At 31.2% G+C, this 14,007-nt stretch overlaps 2 protein-coding genes across 2 annotated transcripts; both read left to right on the top strand.

Annotated features, from left to right (window-relative positions):
* The first annotated feature begins 4,038 nt into the window (after positions 1-4,038).
* On the top strand, positions 4,039-5,932 carry LOC7490048 (scopoletin glucosyltransferase-like). The gene has a single exon (XM_002313095.4). The coding sequence runs from the start codon at positions 4,284-4,286 to the stop codon at positions 5,742-5,744; it is 1,461 nt and encodes a 486-aa protein (XP_002313131.4). The 5' UTR covers positions 4,039-4,283; the 3' UTR covers positions 5,745-5,932.
* Positions 5,933-7,870: 1,938 nt separating this feature from the next.
* On the top strand, positions 7,871-9,660 carry LOC18102104 (scopoletin glucosyltransferase-like). Its single transcript, XM_006379133.3, has one exon. The coding sequence runs from the start codon at positions 8,018-8,020 to the stop codon at positions 9,476-9,478; it is 1,461 nt and encodes a 486-aa protein (XP_006379195.1). The 5' UTR covers positions 7,871-8,017; the 3' UTR covers positions 9,479-9,660.
* The last annotated feature ends 4,347 nt before the right edge of the window (positions 9,661-14,007 follow it).

Raw genomic sequence — 14,007 nt, 5'->3', positions numbered from 1 at the left:
GTCTGTCATCTGTACCAACGCTATGACGCAAGTGATTATGTTAGCAGGAAGAAACAATCTTCCTATTTTCTGTTTAGATTCCAACCAGGCCCAGTGACCGCGAGCTTTTCCGCGGGCAAGATAAAAAACCAATTATTGTATTAAAAAATTGTGGGTGCTGTTATATTTTTTATATTGTAAAATATTTAAAATAAAAAAAAAAACTTAATCAGGGTATCAAATTAGATTAATTGAACACCATATATATTAATAAATAAATAAAAAGTAGTGTGACTTGTTTGATCTAGTGGGCCAAGAGCGAAATGATTATCCCATTTGTATGGTGATTTGATTTTTAAAAAATATTATGTCTGCATTGTTTTAACCTCTACCTATAGAGTATAGAGTACTAACTTAAATGTTAAATAATAGTTAAATAATAGTGTCAAGTTATTGAATTGTAAAAGAAATTCAGGGAGTAAAATAAAAAAAAAAGCAACACATTATAATAACATGGGTTAACACACATAATTTATGATCCAAATAAAGAAAATATCCACAATTATCTAATCTAGTTGGATAATTTGTGTTTTTCTTTTTCTTTTTTTTATTTTCTTAATGGTTAGGTCTTGGTTGAGTCTTAATTGATATCATATTAGATTAAATATGGAACCAAGTTGAAGAGTTATAAAATATTTATAGACAAAATTTAAGAAATATATAAAGTATCTCTTAAATCAAGCATAATTATGGAATTGAAAAAACATGAGTATAATGAAAGGGAAAAAAAATCAAGTAAATCCAGACGAATCTCTTAAATTTAAGTTAATTATTGAAACTCACAATCTTTAAAATCCTAGACTCGAGTTCAATCAAAAAGCTCAATTCTCAACTAATTTAATGTTGAAAAATAAAATCAAAAAAAAATCTCAATCTAAAAATCTTGTTAAAGTTAAACAAATAACATTCAAAATAATAAGAATCAAATTTGATATAAAAATAAAATCAAATCAAATTCTGATGGATAAAACTGAAAAATAAATTTAATTTAAATAGAATTTAAAATCAAACAAATAATAATTAAAAGAACAAAAACAAAGTCTGACAGGTAGAAAAAAATTTGATGAAAATTGAAAAAATTTTAATTTTATAAATCATTTGAAATAGAATAGGAGTAATAAAACAAATATGGATGAAACTTGAAGTAAAAATAAATTGAAGGATTGTTTTTAAAATTTAAAAAATTAGGCGCGAGAATCAAGAAAAAAAACAAATCATTCGATACATCACATGTGCTGCTCAGTGAGAAGTTACGGATTGATGTAGTAATGTGCAATCAAGATGCGTTCTTGGCCGCCTGTCATCTGTACCAACGCTATGACGCAAGTGATTACGTTAGCAGGAAGAAACAATCTTCCTATTTTCGGTTTAGATTCCAACCAGGCCTAGTGACCGCGCGCTTTTCCGCGGGCAAGATAAAAAAAACCAATTATTGTATTAAAAAAACTTGTGAGTGCTGTTATTTTTTTTATATTGTAAAATATTTAAAATAAAAATAAAAAAACTTAATAATTAACCACTATGCAGGTTAATAAATATAAAAAAATCAGTGTGACTTATTTGATCTAGTGAGCTAAGATGTCTCATTTAAATGATGATTTAGTTTTTTTAAAAAAAATTATACTGGTATTGTTTTAACCTCTACCTAGCACTAACTTAAATGTGAAATAATATAGTGTCAAATGATTAAATTGTAAAAAAATTCAAGAAGTAAAATGAAAAGAAAGTGACTCGTTGTAATGAATTGAGTTAGCACGCGGAATTTATTATCTAGATAAAGGACATGCCCACAATTATCTAATCCAGTTGGGCATTTTGTGTCTTTCTTTTATTTTCTTCATGATTGAGCATTGGTTGAGTCTTAATTGATATTGGATTGGATTAAATACGGAACTAGGTTGAGGAGTTATAAAATATTTATAAACAAAATTTAAGAAATATATAAAGTATCTCTTAAATCAAGCATAATTATGAAATTGAAAAAACATGAGTACAATGAAAGGAAGAAAAACCAAGTAAATCCAGACGAACTTCTTAAATCTGAGTTAATTCTTAAAACTAGGTTGAAGAGTTATAAAATATCTATAAATAAAATTTAAGAAATATATAAAGTATCTCTTAAATCAAGCATAATTATGAAATTAAAATAACATGAGTACAATGAAAGGAAGAAAAACCAAGTAAATCCAGACGAACCTCTTAAATCTGAGTTAATTCTTCAAACTAGGTTGAAGAGTTATAAAATATTTATAAACAAAATTTAAGAAATATATAAAGTATCTCTTAAATCAAGCATAATTATGAAATTGAAAAAACATGAGTACAATGAAAGGAAGAAAAACCAAGTAAATCCAGACGAACCTCTTAAATCTGAGTTAATTCTTCAAACTAGGTTGAAGAGTTATAAAATATTTATAAATAAAATTTAAGAAATATATAAAGTATCTCTTAAATCAAGCATAATTATGAAATTGAAAAAACATGAGTACAATGAAAGGAAGAAAAACCAAGTAAATCCAGACGAACCTCTTAAATCTGAGTTAATTCTTCAAACTAGGTTGAAGAGTTATAAAATATTTATAAATAAAATTTAAGAAATATATAAAGTATCTCTTAAATCAAGCATAATTATGAAATAAAAAAAACATGAGTACAATGAAAGGAAGAAAAACCAAGTAAATCCAGACGAACCTCTTAAATCTGAGTTAATTCTTCAAACTAGGTCGAAGAGTTATAAAATATTTATAAACAAAATTTAAGAAATATATAAAGTATCTCTTAAATCAAGCATAATTATGAAATTGAAAAAACATGAGTACAATGAAAGGAAGAAAAACCAAGTAAATCCAGACGAACCTCTTAAATCTGAGTTAATTCTTTAAACTTGCAACCCTTGAAATCTTAGACTTGAGTTCAATTAAGAAGCTCAATTCCCAACTAATGTAATGTTGAAAAATGAAATTAGAAAAAAAAATTCTCAATCTAAAAAAGTTGTCAAGTAAAACAAATAGCATTCAAAATAATAAGGATCAAATTTGACATAAAAATAAAGTAAATTCAAATTTCAAGGGATAAAACTAAAAAATAAATTCAATTAAAAAAAATCAAAATCAAACAAATAACAATAAAAAAAACAAGGATCAAGTCTGACATATATAAAAATTTAAAAATGATAAAAATTTAAAAAACTTCAATTTTATAAATTATTTGAAATAAAATAATAGTAATCAAAAGAATATAGATCAAACTTAAAATAAAAAATAAATTAAAAAGTTATTTTGAAAATTTAAAGGTTTAGACATGATAATCAAGGAGAAAAAATAAAAAATAAAAAATAATTACCAACGCCGAATCAAAAGTCTAGATGCCACATGAGCCACGAAGTGATTGAGGCGTCGTTGAGACGATTGAAATGCTATCCTGGAAGCCATAGTTCAACCTCCACTTGACTCCTTAAGCGGTGTCCATGTAGTGCGGAGAAGTTACATAAATGAATGTTTCATTTATTTTTTTTTAAAAGAATATTTTATATTTATTAAAAAACTAAAATTTTCTTATTCAATTTAATAATTACAAAAGAACCAAGATTAAAAGATGAAAAAACCGCTACTCATGAGTTAAACAAAAATTTGTTTTCAAAGATAATTAAATTATTTTACTATATTTTAAAAAATTAAAAGACAAAAAAACTTATAAATATCGGTTCAAGAATTTTGCATTTTAAATTAATTTAGTAATTTTATTGTGATTAAAAAAATAAAAATAACAAATTTACTTTTTATCAATCTTATAATCATCAATGTACTTTACGTAAGGATCGAATTACTCCCAAGACAAGTTTATTGATTTTTTGAAGGAAAAAAAAACAATGATACTATAATGGTAAATAGTGATAAGTGTATAGATTCGCAGTAAATCTCCCTTCCGTTCTAGCTTCTTTTGAATGGCCTGGATAAATTTCACATTATCCACAGTAACTCACTATTTTCTCTCCTTCAAGCCATGAAAGAGAAAATGTGGTGTCCAGGGCATGTACGTGTCTGGGTCTGTGATAATCAGAAAGAACCAAAAATATCTCGTTCGTGCCAAAAAATTGGCATACTAGTCATAGAAGGCAAGAAAAAAGAAAGATAGCCCAACCCTTTCTTCCTCTTCTTGTCTATCTTCATCACTGCTTCTAGTTTCTCTTGTAATTCAACCATTGAATTCTGTTGTACAAAATCTTCCTTTGGTGATCAGGCAACATGGGCAGTGAGGTTAACCAGCTACATGCTCTTTTCTTTCCTTTCATGGCTCATGGTCACATGATACCACTGGTAGACATGGCCAAGCTATTTGCTTCCCGAGGCCTGAAGACTACCATAGTCACCACCCCTCTAAATGTGCCTTTCTTCTCCAAAACAGTCCAAAGAATAAAAAATTTGGGATTTGAAATTAATATACGAACCATCGAATTCTCCACTGTTGAGACTGGATTACCAGAAGGATGTGAAAATGCAGACTTGATTATTTCTCAGGCTATGGGCTGGGATATGCTCAAAAAATTTTTCGTGGCAACCACCATTCTCCAAGAACCCCTTGAAAGGCTACTAGAGGAAATCCATCCTGACTGCCTTATTGCAGATATGTTCTTTCCTTGGACTACTGATGCTGCAGCTAAATTTGGAATTCCAAGGTTAGTGTTTCATGGAACTAGCTTTTTTTCTTTATGCGTTGGAGAAAGTATGAGACTATACGAGCCACACAAGAAAGTTTCATCAGATTGTGAACCCTTTTTCATGCCTAACCTTCCTGATGATATCAAGTTGACAAGAAATGAACTGCCATATCCTGAAAGACATGATGATGGATCCGACTTCAACAAGATGTACAAGAAGGTTAAAGAGGGAGATTCGAAAAGTTACGGGGTGGTTGTCAACAGTTTCTACGAACTTGAGCCGGTTTATGCTGATCATTACAGAAAAGCTTTTGGAAGAAAAGCATGGCATGTAGGACCAGTTTCTCTTTGCAACAGAAACATAGATGACAAAGCAGAGAGGGGAAGAGAAGCTTCTATTAATGAAAATGAGTGTTTGAAGTGGCTTGACTCCAAGAAACCCAATTCAGTTGTTTATATCTGCTTTGGAAGTATGGCAAGCTTCTCTGCCTCTCAGCTAAAGGAGATTGCAACAGGCCTTGAAGCTTCTGGCCAGCAATTTATCTGGGTTGTTGGAAGAAACAAAAACAGTGAAGAAGATAAGGAAGATTGGTTACCTGAAGGATTTGAGGAAAGAATGGGAGACAAGGGACTAATTATAAGAGGGTGGGCACCCCAAGTGTTGATTCTTGACCACGAAGCAATAGGAGGATTTGTGACTCATTGTGGATGGAATTCAACAGTTGAAGGCATTGCCGCTGGGGTTCCAATGGCCACATGTCCACTGTCTGCAGAGCAATTCTACAATGAAAAGCTGGTGACACAGATATTGAAGATAGGTATCAGGATTGGTGTTCAAGAACAAGCGTTATTGGGCGGGGATAGCATTAAGAGTAAAGCTTTAGAAGAGGCAGTGAGTCGACTCATGGAGGGTGAAGAAGCAGAGGAAATGAGGGGCAAAGCAAAGGCATTTGGGAAGATGGCAAGGAAGGCAGTTGAAGAAGGGGGTTCCTCCTACTCTGATTTGAATGCTCTTATCGAGGAACTGAGCTTCTGTCACCAGGGTTAGATTCATATTTTAAAAGCACATTTCATTTGTATCTGTTTTTGCTGTAGTTTTAATCTATTTTATCGTGAACATTGTTGTTTATTGTTGTCGTTGTTACTCAAAATTAGCTAATTTGATTTTTAATTAATGATAAAAACATAGCTGCCTTAAATCATTTACATGAATAATATATATGCAGTTTTTTTTTATCGCCTGTCAATAGTAATGTTTAAGGAAGACATTACACAATTTGAATATTGTTATTAATATAATTTATTTTGCTTATTTTATTAATGGCTTCGATTTTCTGTAGCCGGAATAGTTGATATTGGCAGCAATATCATTTGCTGCTATATAACATAAATTTCGATTTCACCATGATTGGGGGCGCACATGATTTATACAATGGGGTTATTTGAAAATAACATAATTCCACTGTTGGCAACCAATTTTGCAGTTTTGTAACAATTTAGGGCCGGTTGTAATTACATTCTAAATGGAGTTTATAAGAAATTTGAATTTTTTTAATACTAATTCAATATATATTATTTTGAGTTGAATATAACTTGAAATATCAAATACAAATATATAATTATACTTCAATCTTTTATTTTCAAAAAAACAAGATTTATAAGTTATAAATACCCCACGAGCATTTCAAGTTTCATGTTTATAATTTTTATATTCTTAACCTTTTCAGCTTGTATATTTTTAGAATTTATTTCTTTAAAATATCATTACACCAATCAATATTAATATTAATAAAGATTCTTTACCGGTAGCAACTATTAATTATCTTAGCTATAAAAAAACCACCTATTGTCAACATCCCCACTCATCTCAGGCTTTCATTTCAAGCCAAACATCTGAAAAAGAATAAATTAAAAAATTAATTAATTATCCAGTACAGTATTATTTCTAAATTCATTGAATTTTGAAGCTGTCGGTCATCTTTATACTTAGCTGCATTTAATTACTCTTGCTTATGGAACATTTTCTTCTAGAGTAGTATATCTATGCACGTTTGCATCTAATGCATTGTATTTATACAGTGCATGAATTGATTTCTTCCCCAAGTCAAAGAAAGTATTAAAAGCAAAACCGAAACACATTTTATTTTAAATGTAAAAAAAAACAGTAACTTCAAAAAAAGTTGAAGAAAAATAGGGTAAAACCACGACAATAGGACTGTCAGCCGACAATATTGAACTACAAATTTATAGCATGGAACGCCAGCTAAAACATGGAATTAAATCATTAATAAAAATGATAATTAACACCAAAAGCGCTTCAAATGCTGTACAATTTATTAGACTTCTCAATTTATGAAAGTCCATTCTACTATTAAATGGCGTCTTCATTAAAACTTCAACTACAACATCACCAAAACACTCTTCTCTTCCTATATTAGGTTTTATTGTCTGTCCTTAATTTTATGGCTTGTGTAGTCTTGAGAAAATAAAACTTTAGAGAGAGGTATTTGGATTTGATTTTTTGGGTTATTTGTGGTGATAATAGTAGAAAATAATTAGAATAAAATAAATGTGAAGATAATAATATAGAAAATAAAATTAATTGAATTCAATAATAAAATATCCTTTTTAATATGTAAATTTAATTTATTTATCAATTAAATTTAAATTTTAATTTAAATGCAAAATGTTGCCGGTGTTTACTGAGGAATATCCGAATATCCTACTGAAATTGCGCTATTCTATCTACCGATCACGACTTTTCTTCTTGAATAATACCTGAGCTAAAAAAAATCCTGACGTAAGAGAGTATGTTATAAAGGAGTCCCACAAAGTTGAACTTATAGCATATCTGGCTGCTTGTTCATAAAGGAGTGCGCATGGATGCCTTGGTGTGAAGTCTAGAACAAGAACACGAATACTTTGACTATAATTATTCAAAATTAAGATAGTTCTGCAAAAACTCTCTTGCAACACGAGTTGTCTATATGGATCAAAAGATTCAGGTAACGTCTTCGAACTTTCCTAGGTGGAATTGACACTTTCTGACAGGAGCAGTGACGTGAGTGTAGTGTAGTAGCATGAGCTGGAAATTTCTTAATTCCAGAAAAGCCTTAACAAAATAAATTTCGTCTTCCTAACCTCTGTTTATAAATACCATTCCATATCCAAAATTTTATTCAAACAAGAATATTCAAGGTTTTCTTCATCTTCATCTTCATCTTCATCTTCATCATCAATTCATCCATTTTTACTGACAAGCTTAGTTCCACTTTCAACACCAGGTTGTTTTTTCGTTCTTTTTTTATCTTACAAGGCCAGATGGGTAGTTTGGGTCACCAATTGCACATTTTCTTCTTCCCTTTCTTGGCTCATGGCCACATGATACCAACTGTGGACATGGCCAAGCTTTTTGCTTCTCGAGGCGTAAAGACAACCATCATCACCACTCCTCTCAACGCACCTTTATTTTCCAAAACCATCCAAAAAACCAAAGATTTGGGTTTTGATATTGATATCCAAACCATCAAATTCCCTGCAGCAGAGGCAGGATTGCCGGAAGGATGTGAAAACACGGACGCATTCATTACAACAAATGAAAATGCAGGGGAAATGACCAAGAAGTTTTTCATTGCCACAACCTTCCTTCAAGAACCCTTTGAGAAGGTACTGCAAGAAAGGCATCCTGATTGCGTTGTTGCTGATATGTTCTTTCCTTGGGCGACCGATGCTGCTGCCAAATTTGGAATTCCGAGACTAGTGTTTCATGGCACTAGTAACTTTGCTTTAAGTGCTGGAGAAAGCGTGAGACTTTATGAGCCACACAAGAAAGTTTCATCAGATTATGAACCTTTTGTTGTGCCTAATCTTCCTGGTGATATAAAGTTGACAAGGAAGCAACTGCCAGATTTTATAAGAGAAAATGTTCAAAATGACTTCACCAAGTTAGTGAAAGCATCCAAAGAATCAGAGCTGAGGAGCTTCGGTGTTATTTTCAACAGCTTTTATGAGCTTGAGCCAGCTTATGCTGATTATTACAGGAAGGTTTTGGGAAGAAGGGCCTGGAATGTAGGCCCGGTTTCATTATGCAATAGAGACATCGAGGATAAATCAGGAAGAGGAAAAGAAGCCTCAATTGATCAACACGAGTGTTTGAAGTGGCTTGACTCCAAGAAACCCAATTCAGTTGTTTATATCTGCTTTGGAAGTATGGCAAGCTTCCCTGCCTCTCAGCTAAAGGAGATTGCAACAGGCCTTGAAGCTTCTGGCCAGCAATTTATCTGGGTTGTTAGAAGAAACAAAAACAGTGAAGAAGATAAGGAAGATTGGTTACCTGAAGGGTTTGAGGAAAGAATGGAAGACAAGGGGCTGATTATAAGAGGGTGGGCACCCCAAGTGTTGATTCTTGATCATGAAGCAATAGGTGCATTTGTGACTCATTGTGGATGGAACTCGACTCTTGAAGGCATAACTGCAGGGAAGCCCATGATTACATGGCCTGTATCTGCTGAGCAATTCTATAATGAAAAGTTGGTGACTGATGTTTTAAAAACTGGAGTTGGTGTTGGAGTCAAGGAATGGGTTAGAGTGCGTGGAGATCATGTTAAAAGTGAAGCTGTAGAGAAGGCAATCACTCAAATCATGGTGGGTGAAGAAGGAGAGGAAAAGAGGAGCAGAGCAATTAAGCTAGGAGAAATGGCAAGGAAGGCTGTTGAAGAAGGTGGATCTTCTTGCTCTGATTTCAATGCTTTGATTGAAGAGTTGAGGTCGTATCGCCCTTGAAACTTCGACAGGATTTCAAAAGGATTGTCACGGACGTCGGACAGCATATAATATTTTGTTTGTATTAGTTTTGACAATTTACAGCGTCTCATTTCCTTCATGTGACCAGGAGTTGCAGTTTTTTTTCCCTCTAAAAATGAGTTGGGACTGTTAAATGCAGACGAAGGCCATATTTTATATTATGTGTATACAAGTGTTGAGAGAGTACACACATACAAACCAGTGACTCCATTGTTTCCAGTGCCTCTCAAGTGGGCCTATACTAACTGACACCGGAATGTGACCTTCCTTCGTTCGACGCCGACTCCCGATTCAAGGCGACGAGCCACCATCTAGCCATTTCGAATTCGTTCCATTCCTAATGGACCGTGGATGAGAGCTCCAGCTTATACTTGGCCCAAGTAATTAATCAGTCTCAGTCCACCTTTTCATCTCTCTTCTTACGACATTGTTTTGTACGCCCATCAGCTCTATTTCCCCTTCCAGGCTTCCAAGAAGAAAACCGTCGAAATACACCAGTGGTGTTTTTCCTTCACTTTGTTTTTGCTCCAAAATTTGAGTTCTGGATTTGGTAAGTGAACCGTTAGTAGGGATTAATTCACAGGTAGGCAGTTCAGCTCGGATTTATTTTTAAATATAGATGTTTAAGTTTTTTTTTTAACAAAACAATATTGTTTTAGATAAAAAAATAATATTATTTTGAATATAAAAAATATTCTTCAAGTTAACTTAATCATCTAAAAGGTGAATTGACTCCTTAAGTCATTCGGGTTTAAACAAATCAATACACATAAATTTTTTAAAAAAACACTCAACTTGGATGTTGTTTTGAGCTAGTGATTTATCTTATCAGCTTACTAGTGCAAGAGGAGTTAAGTAACTATTGTAATGTTAGTGGGTATAACAAATTAGCTTTGAGACGTATCTTTAAAATATTAATTATCCTTATTGTATTTGTTGCAGGGTTAAAACAATATATTTTTAGGATTCAGTAAAAGTTTAAACATATAAATAACAACTTTTTTACCCATGGGGTCCTGGCGGAGCGGTTAGGCGCGCTCTCGTCGCTTACGAGGTCTGGGGTTCGACCCTCCTCTTCGTCTGCAGCCGGCCCTTTGAGGAGCACTTGCCACCCGGTGCGCAAAGGGATTAGTCTGGGCCAGCGCTCAGGATACCCTTGGTTCTACCAAAAAAATATAAATAACAACTTTTATAAGTTTATTAAAAAGTTTTGTTTTTGTTTCTATAAACATAAACAAATAATTTGTTAAAAAAAATATTATTTATAATTAATTTATATCAATATCAAACTAATATTTATAAATAAAATAACAACTTTTCACACCAATTACAACATTTACAGTACAGCTAGCTTGAAAATTGTCCTCTGCACACGCAGAAGAAATTTCTCAGTTGTAAGACCAGACTTGGTAGTGTCATATACGTTCTCACTGTTGCACTTCCAAACTCACAATAATTCCAGAGCACCCCGTCACCGAATAAGAAAAAAAGAAAGATTCACAACGACTTGACTCGGAACCTCGGTGTGTTTCATGTCTATGGCCTATCCATCGTTAGGGGAGCATACTGTTATTGGTAGAGGTTTTTCTTTTTCTTTTTCCTTTTCTTTTGAATGATAATTAACCGGAGCCTATATATATATATATATATATATATATATATATATATATATATTGGTATGTGATCTTTTATATTTGAGTTCATTTTTTTTTTTAATTTTACTTCTTTGAGTTATACTTTTTTTATAGTATTTCTATTTATTTTTAAAAAAAACCCATGTGATGTTTTCATTCTTATTTCTTCTTCCTATTATTTAAAATAATTAAATACAGTTTTTTTAAATCTTAAATTTATATTCTTAATTACAATTTTAATTCAATAAACATAACATTATACCATCAAACAATTCAGTGATTTTACTTACAACATAATACAATAACTTTTAGTTAAATAATTTGATGTGTTTGATAACAAGATAATTCCAACTGCTGAGAGCTAAATAAATTTCTAATCTCAGTTTGCAAAAACTATTAAAAGAAGAGAGAGGATATTTTAATGTGCTCAAACCAACAAAAAGAAAGATAGGATAAATGAGTGAAGTAAGTAAAATATATATATATATATATATATATATATATATATATATATATATATATGAAGATAAAGTAGCCTATGACCAATCTCACTACTTAACAAGGGTAAATAAAAAAATAAAAAAACCGATTAAACCGAGAAAACCGGGAAAAAGATAACAAAAAAACCGAACCGTGAAAAAAAACCGATTAAACCGATTAAAATTTTGAAAAAACCGGCCGGTTCGGTTTTGGTTTTGTAAGTATGAAACCGAAAAAACTGAGCCAAACTGAAAAAACCAAGTCAAACTAGGTTGAACTGGAACTGAACCGAAACCGGTCGGTTTAAACTGGTTTTGGTTTTTTTAAAAAAATTCAGTTTGGTTATTTTTTTATATAAAATCAAACCGAAATAAATTACTCTTACTATTTAATCTCCGTTGATTTTTTTTGTTTTTTTGATAAAATAAATAACCTTTCTACTCTCTTTTTTCCGGTCATGCAGCATAACTTTTCACGGAGATTGAGTAGGCCTCCGGCCCGTTGCAAGCATGTATCCAAAAGTCCAAAAAAAAAACTACGCAACAGATCATTCGGCCACCCGATTCTCCATGATAATTATGACACCTCGTTGGAATGTTGTACATAAAATTTTCATTTTTTTCCTTCAGAGGTCAATAATTATTTTAATAAGAAATTATTACACTAAGATTGTTGAATTACTCTAATCAAAATAATATTTAATTTAGAAAAAACAGTATTGGTCAATTTACAAAGTCTCAATTCTTTATCCATCTTAATTTTGCAAATGGATTTATTTATTTTTATGTGGTTTTTATTATTTAATCTTGATTCGTTTTCTTCGTTAGGAAAAACAATATCAATAATATGTCAGGACAAAATAGTGGGATCTTCGAAACCTCAGAACAGTCAAAGAAAAACACCCTTCTTGTCGTATGAATTGATTTACATCACAGTCTACAATCAATCATGAACCCGGAGCCATTCTTTAAGCTAATCTCTCAGCCATTTTTATTTTTTAGTGTCCAAAATCTCTCAATCATTTAAACAGTGAGAAAAGCATATAGAAACTGGATACATGTCGACCGTACCTCTGCCATGTCCCAATATTATTATTATTTTAAGGAATTTTGCAGGATATGGCCACCTCGAGGAAAGCAAAAGGATAAGACAGTGGATGCTAGCTACGAGCTCCTGTTAAAAGCAATTATCTCTCGGTTAAGATTTCCGGCACTTCGGCCTTTTAAGATCTTAGGCTGAGCCTGGATCTGATTATTGATATAAAGTAATTATCTCTCTATTAAATTATTGGCAAAGTAGATTTTAAGATCATAAGAGCTTGTGCCACCGGTCTCGAGGTGGATGACATGACATTGCCATCTCTCTTTTCCCTTTTAATTTATTCGTGCAAATAATGAAATAATCTGAGAATTATGTATGTGAATAAATAAAGAAATAAAATAGTATTTATGATTTTAAAAATAAATTTTAAAATGTTTAAAAATAGATATAAATGAAGATATTGAATTTCAAAAAATAGAATATTTACTTGGTTATATTTACTAAATTTATTTATTATAATATTTTTTATTTAAGCAAACAAAAATAGAAATAAAAAAAAAAATTAAATTAATCCAATCAAATAAGAACAGAAAAAAAAATCATGCAAGATTACATGCATTAGAAATATTATTTGAAAATAATTTTTTTAAAATAAAATTCATCAGTACAAGTGATAAAAAAATTCATGAACACAACACTTCTTTCTCTTTAGCTTAAAATCTGAAGAAATCTCTCTATTCTCTCTCAATGAGAAACTAAAAAATAAAAAAAATAAATTGTTATACCAAAATTGAATTAGAAAATATTGAGGTCCTGAAATTATATAATTTATTTTATTTTTAAAGTTCAAGGATTAAAGTGATTTTTTTGAAAATTTATGGCATGCCATCCAAGTTTGATGTTTTTTTTTCATTTTGATTTATTTTTTTAATGATAAATTAAAATTAATAGATTTTCAATTAAGAATAAATCATGAAAAAAGTATAAAAACTAAATTGAGAGAATATAAAATTTTACATAACTAAGAGAGAAACTCACACCTTTTGAAGCAATACATGAAGATTAAGTGCACTCAGTTTCACATTTAAAATCTCTCTCTGCGTGTCACCTCAGCACAGTTCTCTAGAGAATTGGAAAAACGAGCACATCAATGCCTGGTGAAACTTGAAAGTGTCGTCTAATTTCCAAGTTGATGTTGACACGTTAACCACCGTGACTAATACCATCTTTAGCAACGCCATACAACGTTGTTGTTGTATAAGAATGTTTTTTAATTAAAAATATATTTTATTTTTATTTTTACTATTAACACGATAAAATTATTAATTTAATATTGTTTTAAATAAATAAAAA

The sequence above is a fragment of the Populus trichocarpa genome, chromosome 9 (assembly GCF_000002775.5).
Source record: "Populus trichocarpa isolate Nisqually-1 chromosome 9, P.trichocarpa_v4.1, whole genome shotgun sequence".
NCBI lineage: Eukaryota > Viridiplantae > Streptophyta > Magnoliopsida > Malpighiales > Salicaceae > Populus > Populus trichocarpa.
The sequence above is the reverse complement of the archived record's forward strand: the minus strand, read 5'-3'. Positions and strand labels throughout refer to the sequence as shown.